The sequence below is a fragment of the Ctenocephalides felis genome, unplaced genomic scaffold, assembly GCF_003426905.1.
Source record: "Ctenocephalides felis isolate EL2017-DRISC unplaced genomic scaffold, ASM342690v1 CF-g0.4_SCAFFOLD_00845, whole genome shotgun sequence".
In the NCBI taxonomy this organism is placed as follows: domain Eukaryota; kingdom Metazoa; phylum Arthropoda; class Insecta; order Siphonaptera; family Pulicidae; genus Ctenocephalides; species Ctenocephalides felis.
In genome coordinates this window covers 54,480,921-54,496,256 of record NW_020536999.1, presented here as the reverse complement: position 1 = coordinate 54,496,256, position 15,336 = coordinate 54,480,921, and the positions used below count along the sequence as shown (strand labels likewise).

General features: G+C 33.4%; 1 protein-coding gene across 1 annotated transcript; it reads right to left on the bottom strand.

Annotated features, from left to right (window-relative positions):
• Positions 1–724: 724 nt before the first annotated feature.
• Positions 725–6,298, bottom strand: LOC113385821. Its single transcript, XM_026623654.1, has 5 exons — positions 6,046–6,298; positions 2,005–2,203; positions 1,782–1,928; positions 1,034–1,177; positions 725–860 (listed from the first exon to the last, which is right to left on the bottom strand). The coding sequence occupies exons 1-5, from the start codon at positions 6,296–6,298 to the stop codon at positions 725–727; spliced, it is 879 nt and encodes a 292-aa protein (XP_026479439.1).
• Between the last annotated feature and the right edge of the window lie 9,038 nt (positions 6,299–15,336).

Sequence of the window (15,336 nt, the reverse complement as noted above, 5' to 3'; positions counted from 1 at the left end):
TTAAAAATTAAAACGGAGCAGGTATAATATATTGAGTTAGTGATGCTGTTTTATTAACTTCATTCATTTTGTCAATTATTTATATTTATATTATAAGGAGCGTAACAGTTTTGCACTATCAACTATGATATATACTGTATATATATACATATATACTATATTTTTATCAAAAACTATATTTCAATTATTATACACAACAAGATAACACTAAGTTCTAAGTATTATAACTTGGCACTGATATAAATACTACCCATAAAACATTTAATAAATAACTGGTATAAATTAATTATTTTTACAAAGACTTAACACAGCAGTCAATCATCCATCATGCAATCTACAATTAACATGTAACCTGACTAATAATGACTAAATCGCTTCTAATTGAGAAAAGTCATCAAAGTGTTTTAAATATAATATGCTGAAATAAACATAAGCTTAAGATTTTAACTTCAAAGTGATTCTACATCATAACGGCTCTATTATTAGAACTAAAATGATTCTTACTGATAAATAGAAACATTATAATTGTAATATTGTTTAAACAGCCTAGCTTTGAACTATATTACTTCAAATCATATTGACCTCTTTGAAACAGTTTTCCTAGCGCCGATATTCTATCATTGCGGGCGCATTTTAATCTATTCAATTATCTTATTATTCTATTTAGTTATTTAGGTACTCAAATACCAAATTTTTGAATAAAAATACTACATCTCTATTTATTTTACATATAACTATTACTGGGTTTTCTTCTGTGGTTCATAGAACTTGATCTTTTCTCCATAGTTCCAATATTGGGTATCACATTTTCTTCTATGTTCAAATCGTCATCATTATGATTTTTTTCATCCTTCTCTTGTCTGTGAATTAGATGCAATTTAATTTATATAACTATAAATAACATCTTTATATTACAAATAAATTGAATTAAGATATTTTCGACATTTTACTTTAATATGATATTTTTCGATATTTTTAATAATTACTTTAGCATATTCAATTATACTTTATGACATTACATTATCTCACTTACGTATATTTATTTGAAGACCAGAATAAACTCTTTGGACAAGCTTTATAATAAGGCCAACATTCAGTTTGGCCCTGATTTCCGGCGCCTGTACTTTCTGCCTCCACATATTCTTGAAGGTAGTCAGAATATGGTGATTTACTTGCACTGAAATAATAATTCAGTGTTGTTTGTCAATATTTACGAAACATATGTTTGAGCATAAAATAAATTTCTATTTGATTTCGTTAATTCAAACGTAAAATTTTAAAGGTGTCAAATTATAGTAGGTCAATAAACAACTATTGGCGGCAAAGAAAAAGAAAACTTACGAATGCAAAACACAATACAATTTCTGCGTGCGTACATGAGAAACATGTAATTAAGAGTACTAAGGTAAAAAAAATGATTCAGTAGGCAAATGGTACAAACATCTCATAATTACCTACATACTTTACGCACTTGTCGCGTGATTTAATTACAGAATCGTTTCATGCAAAGAAGTGTCACGAATATCAATAGTCGAAAGTGTTACACATAGTAATCAAACACATCGGGATTATTGAATAATGTGAAAATTGTCTATATAGAGCGTGACACGCGATTATCCTTACAATAGAGGTTCACGTTCTAGGAAAACGTTAATGAACGTTAATATGTTAAAACTTTGTTTGTTGGATTTTTCCAAGAATATTTCTATATTGGTCACTGCTCCAGTTTAAGACAATTGGTCAAAATATGTAAATAAAATTTTAGTTATATTATCTCTCACCTTAAAAATAATCGGAGCATCTCTCCTATCAATCCAAGCCTCTTCATAGGTCTAGCATGGACCTCACAAATCGCCCTGAGTAAGCAGGCTTTACCGTCCATGCCAAACGAACTCAAAAGATCTTCTAAGGCCGCGTAAAGTATTACTCTACAAATACATTTGATTTAGAAAACGTTTTATTGCAGACATTTATTTTTTTCCTTAAGTATTGAAAATTATTTACCTTTCACCTCCGTGAAACGCATGTCGAATTTCTTCGGGCAGACTAGGTGGAGATCGCCGACTACGCCTGTGGGTAATGTACCTTCCAACGTAGTCTGCTAGCATACTACCTGCTGCACGGCCCATTGAACGGGCTAGAACTGGTGGAAGAACACCGTAGGGATTTTCGTTGTCCGTCAAGCCAAGTTTGTCGAAATCGACTAAAATAATAGATTTATGCTTCAGAAAAAATGTCTCTAGCGACAGCCATATATCTTATATTGGGTCGCATTGAACTATTTTTTATTTTACAAGCATCTTCGGTACAATTTTCATGTCTAGTTGAGGGCGAATGAAGAACTGATAATAATATCGATAGCTAGAATTTATTACTTTGGATCGTTATACTGGGGTATCGAAGAATTCAACGTCAACGCCAAAACGGTGATAGTATATTGACTGTAACTGTCATAAAAAAATAGAAAAAAACTAGCTGTAAGTGGAATTCTGTCTTAAGACAATTAAGGCATCGTGCCTTAAGGCAAATTGCTGGAACTTCCCGTACCAATTTTTTTTTTCAAAAAACGATTAACATTTTTGAAAAAAATTTACTTCAAAAAAATAAGATTTTTGAGAAACTATAAATTGGACCAAAAATTACTTTCTTTTGAAAAAAAATTTTTTAAAAAAAAAAAAAATATTTTTATTTTTTTTTTTTGAAAAAAAAATTTTTTTCTTTATTTTGACATATTTTGGAAGATCTAAACTTTTTTTCAAAGCAATCGTACTGCTTTAACTGCATAAAGACGAAATATCAAAGCGCGTAAGCGCCGCGTCGCCGTATAACGCGTAAACGTTGGTACGGAACCCATAGGACTGTAAACCAAATTCATACTTATTGTTAAAATCTCTATAAAATATCTGATAATTTGATGTGCATAAGTCTAATGATCATTTTTGACCGCCAAATGGCATTTTTTTTTTACTTTTTTTATTAGATCTCCGAAACCGCTAGACCTGCCTTTATGAAAATTTGATCGGTTCTTCACCTTGTCAATATAAGTAAAATGTTTTTTGAATTATTAAAGTCGGACGCTCCGTTCTCTTAAAAACTGAGTTACCGTTTTCGGCACTTTTTGCCCCGTATCTTCGGAACGGCTAGACCTCCTTGCGCCAAAAACTAATCAGCACGTCTCCTTATCAATACGAATCGAATGTTTTTTGAATTATTCAAATCGGTTGATCCGTGTTCCCGAAATCGTCGACGAAAATTTGTATCCGCACATACATACACACACGCACATACATACATACATACATACACACACACACACACACACGGCTGGCTAACTGCATGGGACCACGAACCCGAAAACGACGAGTCCTGCTTGAGGTAGTCCATTCTGTACTGCTATACGGAGCAGAGATATGGGCGGATATCCTCAAGCAAAAGACTTATCGGCGCAAAATAGCGGCAGTGAAAAGACGAGGAGCTCTGAGAGTTACCTGTGCCTATCGCACGGTCTCAGAAGCAGCCGTGCTGGTAATAGCAGGAGCCACACCGATTGACTTGCTAGCTTTCGAGAGAGTGAAACTCCACGACGCTAAATTAGGTGGCGACAATTCCAGAGAAACAAGGTCGAGAATTAAAAATGAAACGTTACAAGAGTGGCAAAATCGGTGGACGTCAGGAGAGACGGGCAGATGGACGGCGCGCTTGATTCCGGACATTAGCGTCTGGCTCTCTCGAAAATACGGCGACACAAATTTTTTTCTAACCCAGCTACTGACAGGACATGGACAGTTTAATGCCTATCTTTTTAAGATGGGCTTGCATAGCACGCCAATGTGCAAATACTGTCCATATAAAATAGACGACGCTGAGCACACGTTCTTTGAATGTGATAGGTGGAAGGATTATCGCAACAACGCCGAGCATATTATAGGCACCAGGCTCACCCCCTCAAGTCTTGTGACCTACATGATGAAACAAGAAGAAAACTGGTCAGCTGTAGCAGCTTATGCACAGCATCTTTTGAAGGCTAAAATCGGAGAAAGGGATCAGTAGTCGTAAACAAGCGTCGCAAGGCGCAGCACGGACTGGATTGATGTAATGCTAACGCGGTTCCAATCCAGTCCTCCCCTTACCATCTGCGGGGAGAGGGGAGAGGAGTGTTTTTTTTAGTGGGTAAAAATCTCCACACGGCCGTCCATCTTTGTCTGCTGTAGGATGGACAGCGGAGTATCAACGATGGCGGTGTCTTATGAAGATTTTTTTTCGCACCTCTATAAAAAAAAAAAACACACACACACACATACATCCATTTTTTCTAAGGTATGCCAAAATGTTCAGAAACCTTTGAAACGTAAAGATATATAAAAATTTTCATTTTCGATTTTTTTGCGATTACTATAACTTGCCCTACGGGAAGTTAAAAATTCCACATAGTTTGAAAATTATGTGTTTTTAAGTGCATTTTAGAGCTTTCGTCAAATTGTCACCTCTTATTGTTTGCTCCAAGTTTTCAAGAATTTTACAATCCTTATTAAATGCGCCAACTTTTTGATGGAACACTTTAGTACATTTTTGTAAATGACGGTTTCTAAAAGTCGAGTAGTTTTGAAAATTTTAAATTCATAATTTAACAAAAAGATTTACTTCTTGAAAACTTGAAGCAAATGTGTAATTATTCTTAACTCTGGTCCTAGGTATGTTATTCATGTATGCGGTTCCAAGCTTAAAGAAACTAAAACAATGAAAAGTAATTACAATAACCGAAAAATGGTTGCTGTTTGGCCAAAGCTCTGGGTTATTTAAAAGCTCATAATTTTTAAACTGAGATTTTTCAACTTCCCGTAGGGCAAGTTATAGTAATCGCAAAAAAATCGAAAATGAAAATGTTTATATATCTTTACGTTTCAAAGGTTTCTGAATATTTTGGCATACCTTAGAAAAAATTGATGTATGTGTGTGTATGTGTATGTTTGTGTGCGTGTGTGTATGTGTGTGCGGATATAAATTTTCGTCGACGATTTCGGGAACACGGATAAAGCGATTTGAATAATTCAAAAAACATTCGATTTGTATTGATAAGGAGACGTGCTGATTAGTTTTTGGCGAAGGCAAGTCTAGCCGTTCCGAAGATACGGGGCAAAAAGTGTCAAAAAGGGTAACTCAGTTTTTAAGAGAACAGAGCGTTTGATTTGAATAATTCAAAAAACATTTTATTTGAATTGACAAGATGAAGAATTGATCAAATTTTCATGAAGGTCTAGCGGTTTCAGAGATCTAATGAAAAAAGTAAAAAAAGATGCCATTTGGCGGTCAAAAATGATCATTAGACATATGCACATCAAATTATCAGATATTTTATAGAGATTTTAACAATAAGTATAAATTTTGTTTAAATTCCTATGGGTTCCGTACCAATGTTTATCAGTTAGACGGCAACGCGGCGCTTACGCGCTTTGACAATTTGTCTCTATGCAGTTAAAGCAATACGATTGCTTTGAAAAAAAGTTCAAAATTTCTAAAATATGTCAAAATAAAGAAAACATTTTTTTAAAAAAAAAGGAATTTTTTGTCAAATTTATAGTTTCTCAAAAATCTAATTTTTTCGAAATAATTTTTTTTCAAAAATGTTAATCGTTTTTAAAAAAGTTATAGTTTTTGGTACCAGAAGTTCCGGCTATTTGCCTTAAAGCACGATGCCATGCGCCCCTCTAGTTTTCTCATTTTTTCATGATAGTTATGATCGGTGCTATCATTCCATTACGGCTTGACATTGAGTTCTGGGACACCCTGTATATGGCTATAACTCAGCCGAACCAAAATATTATAATAGTGAAAGAGGAGTTGACGGGTCATGATACTAACCACAAGTTCACATTTGGATCAAAATTCAATATTCTTATAGTAAATGAACAAATCTATTATTTGTAGACAAATTCATGCAAATAGAAAGAAAAAAAACTAGAAAAGTATTGATGTTATTTCATTTTAATTATTATTTCAATAATATCTTACACTAATAAAATTATTATTGATAACTATAACACTTACTTGTGAATGGCAAACTGATTGACAAATTGGAATGAAACCCATCCGGCGGGTATCGCACGAACGGCAAACCCAACGAGGGTGTGATCACCAGCGCCGTGCCCGGCGGCAGGGCTAGTCTTCCGTCTTCGGTAACCCACAACAGCCTTTTCTGACGATGGTGCGACTCCGTACGCTGCTCGGCCTGGGCAGGACACGTCCGGGGCAGACATAGTACCACCAGTGACAGAAGCAATATGGAAAGCTTGATACACATCTGACACCTAAATCACCGGAGAAACGTTGATAGTTAGAAGTATTTCAAGCATAATAGTAGTCCAGTCATTTGGTGCAAAAAAAGGCTGTTGCCGGTACAGTACTCCGGGAATTCTGAAAATTGGTAATCTTATAGATTTTAATGTGCTCTTTACGAAAATCAACTTTGCCACCTCAAATTTAAACGGTAAGTTGCCGCCATGTTGGAAAAATGGCGTCAAACAACAGCTTTTTTAAAATATCTCCTTTCTGGCTGATTCTACGATAAAAGTATTTATGTACGAATTAAACTAGATAAAATTTCCTACAATTCCTTAGAGAACCGTTTTTTTGTAAAATTGATAGTTTGAGAGTACGGCCGCCTCAAAGTCTTTGCTGCTCTCGCCGTACTATCAAATCTCTCCATATATGATAGCACTTCGAACTTAACCATATTCTCTCTAATAATTAATATTTTCAATGTTAAATTAAGCGAATAAGATCTAGAAATAAAATAATTCAAATATTTTTCGTTTTTTTTGCTGATTTTTTAACACTTCAATGGCAAAGTAGCTATAAGTAAGTAGCTTGAAGTGTTAAAAAAACAGCAAAAAAGCAGAAAAATATTTGAATTATTTTATTTCTAGATCTTATTCGCTTAATTTAACATTGAAAATATTTATTTATTAGAAGGAATGTAGTCAAGTTCAAAGTGCTGTCATATATGGAAAGATTTGATACTACGGCGAGAGCAGCAAAGACTTTGAGGCGGCCGTACTCTCAAACTATCAATTTTACAAAAAAACGGTTTTCTAAGGAACTGTAGGAAATTTTATCTAGTTTAATTCGTACATAGATACTTTTATCGTAGAATCAGCCAGAAAGGAGATATTTTAAAAAAGCTGTTGTTTGACGCCATTTTTCCAATATGGCGGCAACTTGCCGTTCAAATTTGAGATGGCAAAGTTGATTTTGGTAAAGAGCTCCTCGAAATCTATAAGATTACCAATTTTCAGAATTCCCGGAGTACTGTACCGGCAAAACGACCAAATGACTGGACTATAGAATGGATTCATGATATAGGAATCTAAGTAATCATTAATGTTTAACTTTTTCTAATAATGCCTTTACAAAGCAAAATTAATAGCGATGTACTGCAATCATTTAGAGATTCATCTATTGTTACAACTTCTTCGTTGAATTTTAATATATAATTATAAGATACTATATTTACAAAAACACTTTCTCTTACAAATAAGAATTGACTAATACATCATATGAGATACTTTCGATTGTTCTTGTTCACAACTAAGTAACCACCTTAATTACCGTCGTAATGTTTACTGCGTTCAGTCATAATTCTTATTATTACAGACGTAATATGTAATTTAAAAGAGCTTGGATAACTAATTTTACGGCCTACTGATTTCACGACTTTGTGTGAGAATCCTGAGAATAATAAGAGTAGTAGGTGTAATGTTTTAGTTTTTTAAGGGGGTATTCTAATGTAGAGACATGAATTTTAGGTCATTTTTGAATTGTCGTAAAAAGAGCAATTCAATATTTTACTTTTATTTTTTTATAATTTATTTATCAATATTTCAAGATTACAGAAAAAAGTAAAAAAAATAACAATTTTAAGAGTTAGCAGTTGTTGAAGTGTGGGGCGCCTCAAAAAATTACTACATGACCATGCAACCCCCCGAGTAATCTAAATTGTAAAGAAAAGAAATTACTAGAATGTTGTCGCTATGGTTATATACTACGAACAAGTTTTTTTTGGAAAGGCCTCTGTTTGAAAAAAAGACCGCTTTGTTACCACTTTTTTGAGTTTCTCAGATTTTTATAAATAGTAAACTTTGAAATTTGGGGATGAGTCTAGTATATACCAGAAAGGAGTCTATAAAGAAGATTTTCTGAAAATTTTAAATTTCAATTTTATATATACGAGAAATTGTAGTCTTTGAGACAAACGCATTTAAAGTTTTGCAAAAGGAAAGAAACAGGAGAAGATTATCATGGTCAAACAGCTGTATCTCCGAGAATAATTAAAATTTTTAAAAATCCTATTGTACACATATTCTTAAATAGCAAAGAAAAAAAAATTTTTTTTTGAATTCAGACTCGAGAATACCCTCTTAAACAGGGGAGTCCTCATTCAAAGGCCGAAACATATCGCAATTATGACACCGTATTTTAATGAATGCACTTTATAAAGCAAACGGAACATTAGCATCAGATATTAATGACGTCCTGTGCATTCGCCCAGAAATGGACTCCTAAAAAATTCAAAAATGTATAACTTTGCTGATACAAATTCTCTGCAGAGCTTTCAGCTCATTTAATATGGTCTGATTAACATATCAAATTCTTTACCTAACGACATAAAGACCTAAACACTTGTTCAAAAATTGAAACAACGTGTTGTAAATCTTATCTCTACAAGGTATTCGCTCTATTTATTTAGTACCCATTAACAAGGTGTCGGAATGATGTATGCTTCAATGCAAGCGATCTATTAAAATTTAATGTGTTCGGTGATATAATTTCGTTTCTGAACCAGTTTGTCGCTAACGGGTTGATGTGCGACATATGTAAAACGATCGAGTTAAAATAAAAAAGGCCGAAAAATACTAAAGCAAAAGTTGAATATATATCGAACATACATTATTCATGCAACTGTTATTAAATGCCAATTACAAGTGTAATGATCATGTTAATTATCAATCAGCTGTGTGCATAAGATATCGTCATTAATTAACGTACATTTTTTATAATCCTGAATCTGTAACTAAAAGAATTAATTTGTTTATTTAATATATCAGATTTGAACAGGGATTTCAAACCGATCGGTTTCAATAAGATTCGATTTTTTTTTCATTATATGACGTGATGAACGAATAATCAAAATTTCAATAAATATTATTATTGTTTTTTTTATTCTCTCTTATATTTACAACTGTCCAATTAAGGACATTTAATAAATTTGTGGAATTTACAATTGTCGGCCGTGAAGGGACATTGTATACTAAAGGGGCATGTTGGAAAAACAACTCCATAGTTGTTCTCCCATTCGATATAATATTCACAATATTTTATTGATGATTATATAATTTTAACTATTTACTTATAAAATAATTTCTTATAAATAATGACTAAGTTATTTCAAATTTTTTATCAGGAGAGTTGATGACTTAAATCCAGTGAAAAAATAATTTTTTTTCAAAAGCAAATTCCTAATTGTTTCTAATTGGAATTGGCGCTTTTAATTTTGCTGTCATTAGTCTAAACGCCTTTATGAGGAATTCAAACTTATCGGTAAAGAGTTCTTTTACTAAAATCAATTGTATGGAATGATATAATAACGTATGTTTCATTTTATTGATGCAATTTATATCAACACAATAAGTGCACACTGAGGTTAAGATTTAATTGAGATGGCTCCCACCAACCAGATATTTTTACTACTACTGCAAATTTTGAAAACTTATATAACGAATATGATAATAATTCCTAGATATAATCAATACCATTGTATCAATACCATACCTACTAAGTAAAATAGCTGTTGAAACTGATTACATGTCTGTATGTAATTCTATATATTGGACATTTACATCTAATATGAAGCGCTTCTCGATATATAGCCTCAAGATAGAGAACGATGCATATTATTGCTTATTGCACCAATAATACATATATCAAGGTAATACTTAATTATTAATGATAGAAAACATGTATTATTAAATAGAATTAACTGTTTTAATCTTGTATCGTTGTTTAATGTTGCATTAGGATCCCAATAAATATAGACAGAACTAGTGGGGTGCATGGCATCGTGCCTTAAGGCAAATTGCTGGAACTTCCTGTACCGTAATTAAAAATCTTGGTACGAAACCCAAAAAAAATTACACAGAATGTGTACATATTATTAAAATCTCTATAAAATATCTGATAATCTGATGTACATAAGTCCAATAAACATTTTTGACCGCCAAATGACATTTTTTAACTTATTTTTATTGAGAGTCCATAACCGCTGGATCTGCCTTCCCAAAAAATTAATCAGTTCTTCATTTTGTCAATACGAGTAAAATGTTCTTTGAATTATTAAAATCGGACACTCTGTTCTCTTAAATACTGAGTTACCGTTTTGGCACTTTTTGCTTCGTATCTTCGGAACGGCTACACCTACACCGAACGGATACAAATTTTTGTCGACGATTTTGGGAACACCGATCAACCGATTTAAATAAATAAAAAAACATTTGATTCGTATTGATAAGGAGACGTGCTGATTAGTTGCCTGTCTGCGCCAAAAACTAATCAGCACGTCTCCTTATCAATACGAATCGAATGTTTTTTGAATTGTTCAAATCGGTTGATCGGTGTTCTCGAAATTGTCGACAAAATTTGTATCCGCACACACACACACACACACACACATATACATTCATTTTTTCTAAGGTATACCAAAATATTTAGAAAACTTTGAAACGTAAAGATATATCAAAATTTTCATTTTCGATTACTATAACTTATCTTACGGAAAATTAACAAGAGATTCGACTTGTTATCCGAAGTAATTTGAAAGTCAAAGTTTTAGTAAGTAAAGTGATCCGAGGAGTATGTCAGTTTTTGGTAAATAACAATTATTAAAGTTTGTGTTTGTTTTCGTTCCACTAAAATTTATTTTTGTAAAAAAGCAAATGTTAATACTATTTACCGATAAGTTCAAATTTACTTTTGGCGGTATTTATGTAATAAAGTGTAGTTCAGTTATAATGCTTTTAGTGCAGTTTTGCAAGTTCAAATTTACATGCAGTAAAATATGCAAATGATTTTGTGTTATGCTAAACCTCATATGGAGCAATGTCATCTATTAGTTCGCGCTTATCGTTATGTCAGACTCAAAGACATGAATAAATCTAAAAGTCAATATTCAAATTATTCTAAGCAATCATTGGACGAGAATTCCGACCGTCAATTGGTCTAATTTCTCACTAATAAACACAGATTTTTATGATATTAATCAAGTTTTAAGTAGTGGCCATGCCTTAGATTGCATTCCGAATGACTGCATCCACGTGCGTCGCGTCCGTTAGTTAGGCTAGCACAGTGATCTGGTTCAAATTAACATCGGTACAACACTTGGGGAAACGGGGAAGAGATCCGTTGTTGTCCCTTGGAAACACATCCGCACCACTCGCGTAACGTTATGTAAGCTCAGAGAAAATGGTATAGGTAACTATTAACACGAGTACTGGATGAGGTTTCAGTGAATTAAAAAATGCAAGTAGTGATGAAATACGAGCAGAAGGCGGATAGATGGTTATCAGATTTCATTGTCTAGCAAAACCCTTTTAATACTATTTTATTGAATATATTTCTCGCTATTAATAAAGGGCTCACTCGTGGGCAAGCGGCAAGAGCCACTGGTCCTGAACCAGAGGTCCTGGATTCGATCCCGCTTTGAGGAGTCTCGGTTTATACTTAAAAATATAGATTGCAATATGTTTTCATGTGAAAATAGCCCTCATCCGGCATTGTGTAAGCGTAAAAATGGTATAGGTAACTATTAACACGAGTACTGGATGAGGTTTCAGTGAATTAAAAAATGCAAGTAGTGATGAAATACGAGCATAAGGCGGATAGATGGTCATCACATTACACTGACTAGCAAAAAAAAAATTCAATACTAATTTATTAAAAATATTTCTCGTTATTAATAAAAGACTCACTTGTGGGTAAGTGGCAAGAGCCACTGGTCCTAAACCAGAGGTCTTGGGTTCAATCCCGCTTTGAGGAGTCTCGGTTTATACTTAAAAATATAGATTGCAATATGTTTTCATGTGAAAATAGCCCTCATCCGGCATTGTGTAAGCGTAAAAATGGTATAGGTAACTATTAACACGAGTACTGGATGAGGTTTCAGTGAATTAAAAAATGCAAGTAGTGATGAAATACGAGCATAAGGCGGATAGATGGTCATCACATTTCACTGACTATCTAATTGAAAATATTTTTCACTATTAATAAAGGGCTCACTCGTGGGTAAGTGGCAAGGGCCACTTTTGGAAATTCGTACCAGAGGTCCTGGATTCGATCCTGCTTTGAGGGTATAATAAAATTTACACACACACAGATAAGGCAACTGTTTGGGTTCCCATCTGTAGGACAAAGTTGCTGTCTAAAATAATAATTAGTGGTGCATGGCATTGTGCTTTAAGGCAAATTGCTGCAACTGAAAACTAAAGTTTTTACTTTTGCTTTTGCAACCTTATCAGTAGGAATCGATTGTTTTTTGAATCATTCAAATTGGTTGATCCATGTTCTCGAAATCGTCGACGAAAAGCACACACATACATCCATTTTTTTAAGGTATGCCAGAAATCTTCGAAACGTAAAGATATATAAAAATTTTCATTTTCGATTTTTTTTTTTTAGGGCTCGCCCATAGGTAAACGGATAAGAGCGACGGGACTTGTTTCAGAGGTCCCGGGTTCGATACCCACTTCGAGCAGCCTGTTGTCAGACAGCAGTGACAACGATTTTCACTTGGAAATATAGATAGCAATATGTTTCCAAGTGAAAATAGCCATTGCCCGGCATTGCTGAACCAATAAAAAGTCAGCCCTATTAGAATAATTCTAATAACAAAAAATCATCAAATATGGATGGATTAACCATTGGGTTACGATTTAAAAATACGATGTAAGGAGAAGTTTCAGCCCAATAGCTCACAGGACGTAAGGTTCTGATTGCTGTTAAAAATATATATTTAAAAAAAATCGTTTTTTTTTGCGATTACTATAACTTACCCTACTGAAAGTTAATAACCTATAATTATTATATTATAAGTTATTAACAATAAAATTAAATGATCGAAAATTGATTATTATAATCTTTCTGGTGGGAGATAATTCTACTGATCTGATCTGTTTAATAAAAAATTCAGATGTACATACTAATTTTTAAACTAAAAGTTTATTTCTTATTTTACCTTTAAATTTTGAATTAACTTTCTAGAAAAAATATGACTTCTTCTACTGCAATGAATAATAATTTTACTAATGATTGTTGTATTTAGCGTTTTTAAAATGTATCTATTTTCCATTTGATTTGGATTAGCTATTGATACGTAACCAAAACGCTGGTATGAAAAATACTTATTTAACATATGCAACCTTATATAACTTCGAATCCAATCTGTGTTTTTGGGGCAACTGATTACATGTTACGGCGATAAAAGTCGTCAACAGCAGCAATGCAGGCGTCTCGGCTATAAAGTTCCGTTTTTATCTCTTGAAAACCGGAGGATAAAATTTAAATGCGATTTATCTCAAAACTTTCATTTAATATTGTATCCGTTCTATTTATTTCGAAATGCTTGAGAAGATTCCTGTGAAATAAAGGTAAAATTTTGGAAACGCTGGGTGTGAAAATTTTTTCTTCGTAATTTTTAGTAGCCTAGTAATATAAATGGAATTAAAACTGCATATTTTTCCGTCCGCGTTTGTAGAATAACAATTGCCAATATGTAGAGTACGAAGTTACCGACCTAGCTGAATTTCTACTGATACGACTTAGTTTAAAATGGAGTTTTGAATGGAAAGTGAAAAAGAAAAACTTTAATTGAGGTAGTTGAAATTTTAGAATGATATTTTTAACGTAGTCAGGAAGTGAACTATAAAATCTGGCTATAGTAGAGCAACCATGATCAACTGCCACACCACCTCAATAAGATTAACCGCTCTCGTATCCTCAGCCGTGAACAGACCAATGTCTCGATTTGAATTTTGAAATTCTTGAAATCTACAATGCGACATTGCGACACCATACATTTTTAAAGGCAGAAAAATATTAAAGGTCTGAAAAATGTTTAGGGCCCTAGGTTACATATCACAAGTAGACCCTTCGAACTAAAGTTCACAGTTGGGACAACCCGGACATTTGAGTATAAGCGTTTCAAATTTGGCTCTAAAGGTGGCGTTGGGGTCCAAGACCCCCAGATGTACGAGAAGGGTTAATAAAACTTATGCGTATGATATGCATCCAGTTAAATTATGCAACTAATCATAATTTAAGCCAAACAAGGTAAAGCTAAAGTGTTGGGAATTTACAGATTATTAGAAACTGATGTACAAACACTCATTTCTAGAAATTCTAATCAATACCCGGATGGCTTTGAAGCTGGTGAGCTCTTGGGCGCTGATATGTCTAGTTAATTATCGATTTCTTATAGAAATCTTTACCGTAGAGAACTTATTTTTTACAGATCCTTCTTAATCCAAGCAATTCACTAATCGAATCGTTGTATTATTTAATTTGATTTTTCTTACTAAATTCTTTAAGGGGACGTTCATTAATCACGTGAGGTTTTTACGGGAAGGGGAGGTCTGACAAAAAGTCACAAAATATCACGTGGGGGGGGGGTATAGTAGATATCACGTGTATTTTTTGTAAACGATTTTTTTATGAAAAATCAAACATTTTCAAAAAAAATTAAAAATTATACAGTTTTATCACATACCTAAAAAACACGAGATGTTCGTGAAGGAGGGGGGGGGGTAGAATATCACCATGTATCACCCTGAGGAAGGGGGATCCAAAAATCCTTAAAAACTCGCTCACGTGATTAATGGACGCCCCCTAATTAGTGCAACGGAGATTTCAGGTCAGCAACCCTTACTACAATCACAAGTCGGACTTTCGCTTGAATAATCTAAAGTTTCAATCTAGTGCCTTGCATTAAATGTCATGTTTCAATCTAGTGCTACGTTTTCAGTAACTTGCAAACCTCTTTAAAATTGATTTGATTTTGATTTTGTACTATTAACACTTGTTGTTGCTTTGATATATTACCATTCGTTGATATAAATTTAAAATAAATCCTTCACTTTTTTATAATTCAATCACGGAGACCTTCGCCAAAAACTCTTTTTTTGCTTTCGTTCATGATTATATTACAAGTGGAGTGCATCGCAAAGCACAACTCTTCATATGTTGTCGGTCACATTGTTAGTTACCATACGAAGTAGTGCAAACAGTTCGTGTCAT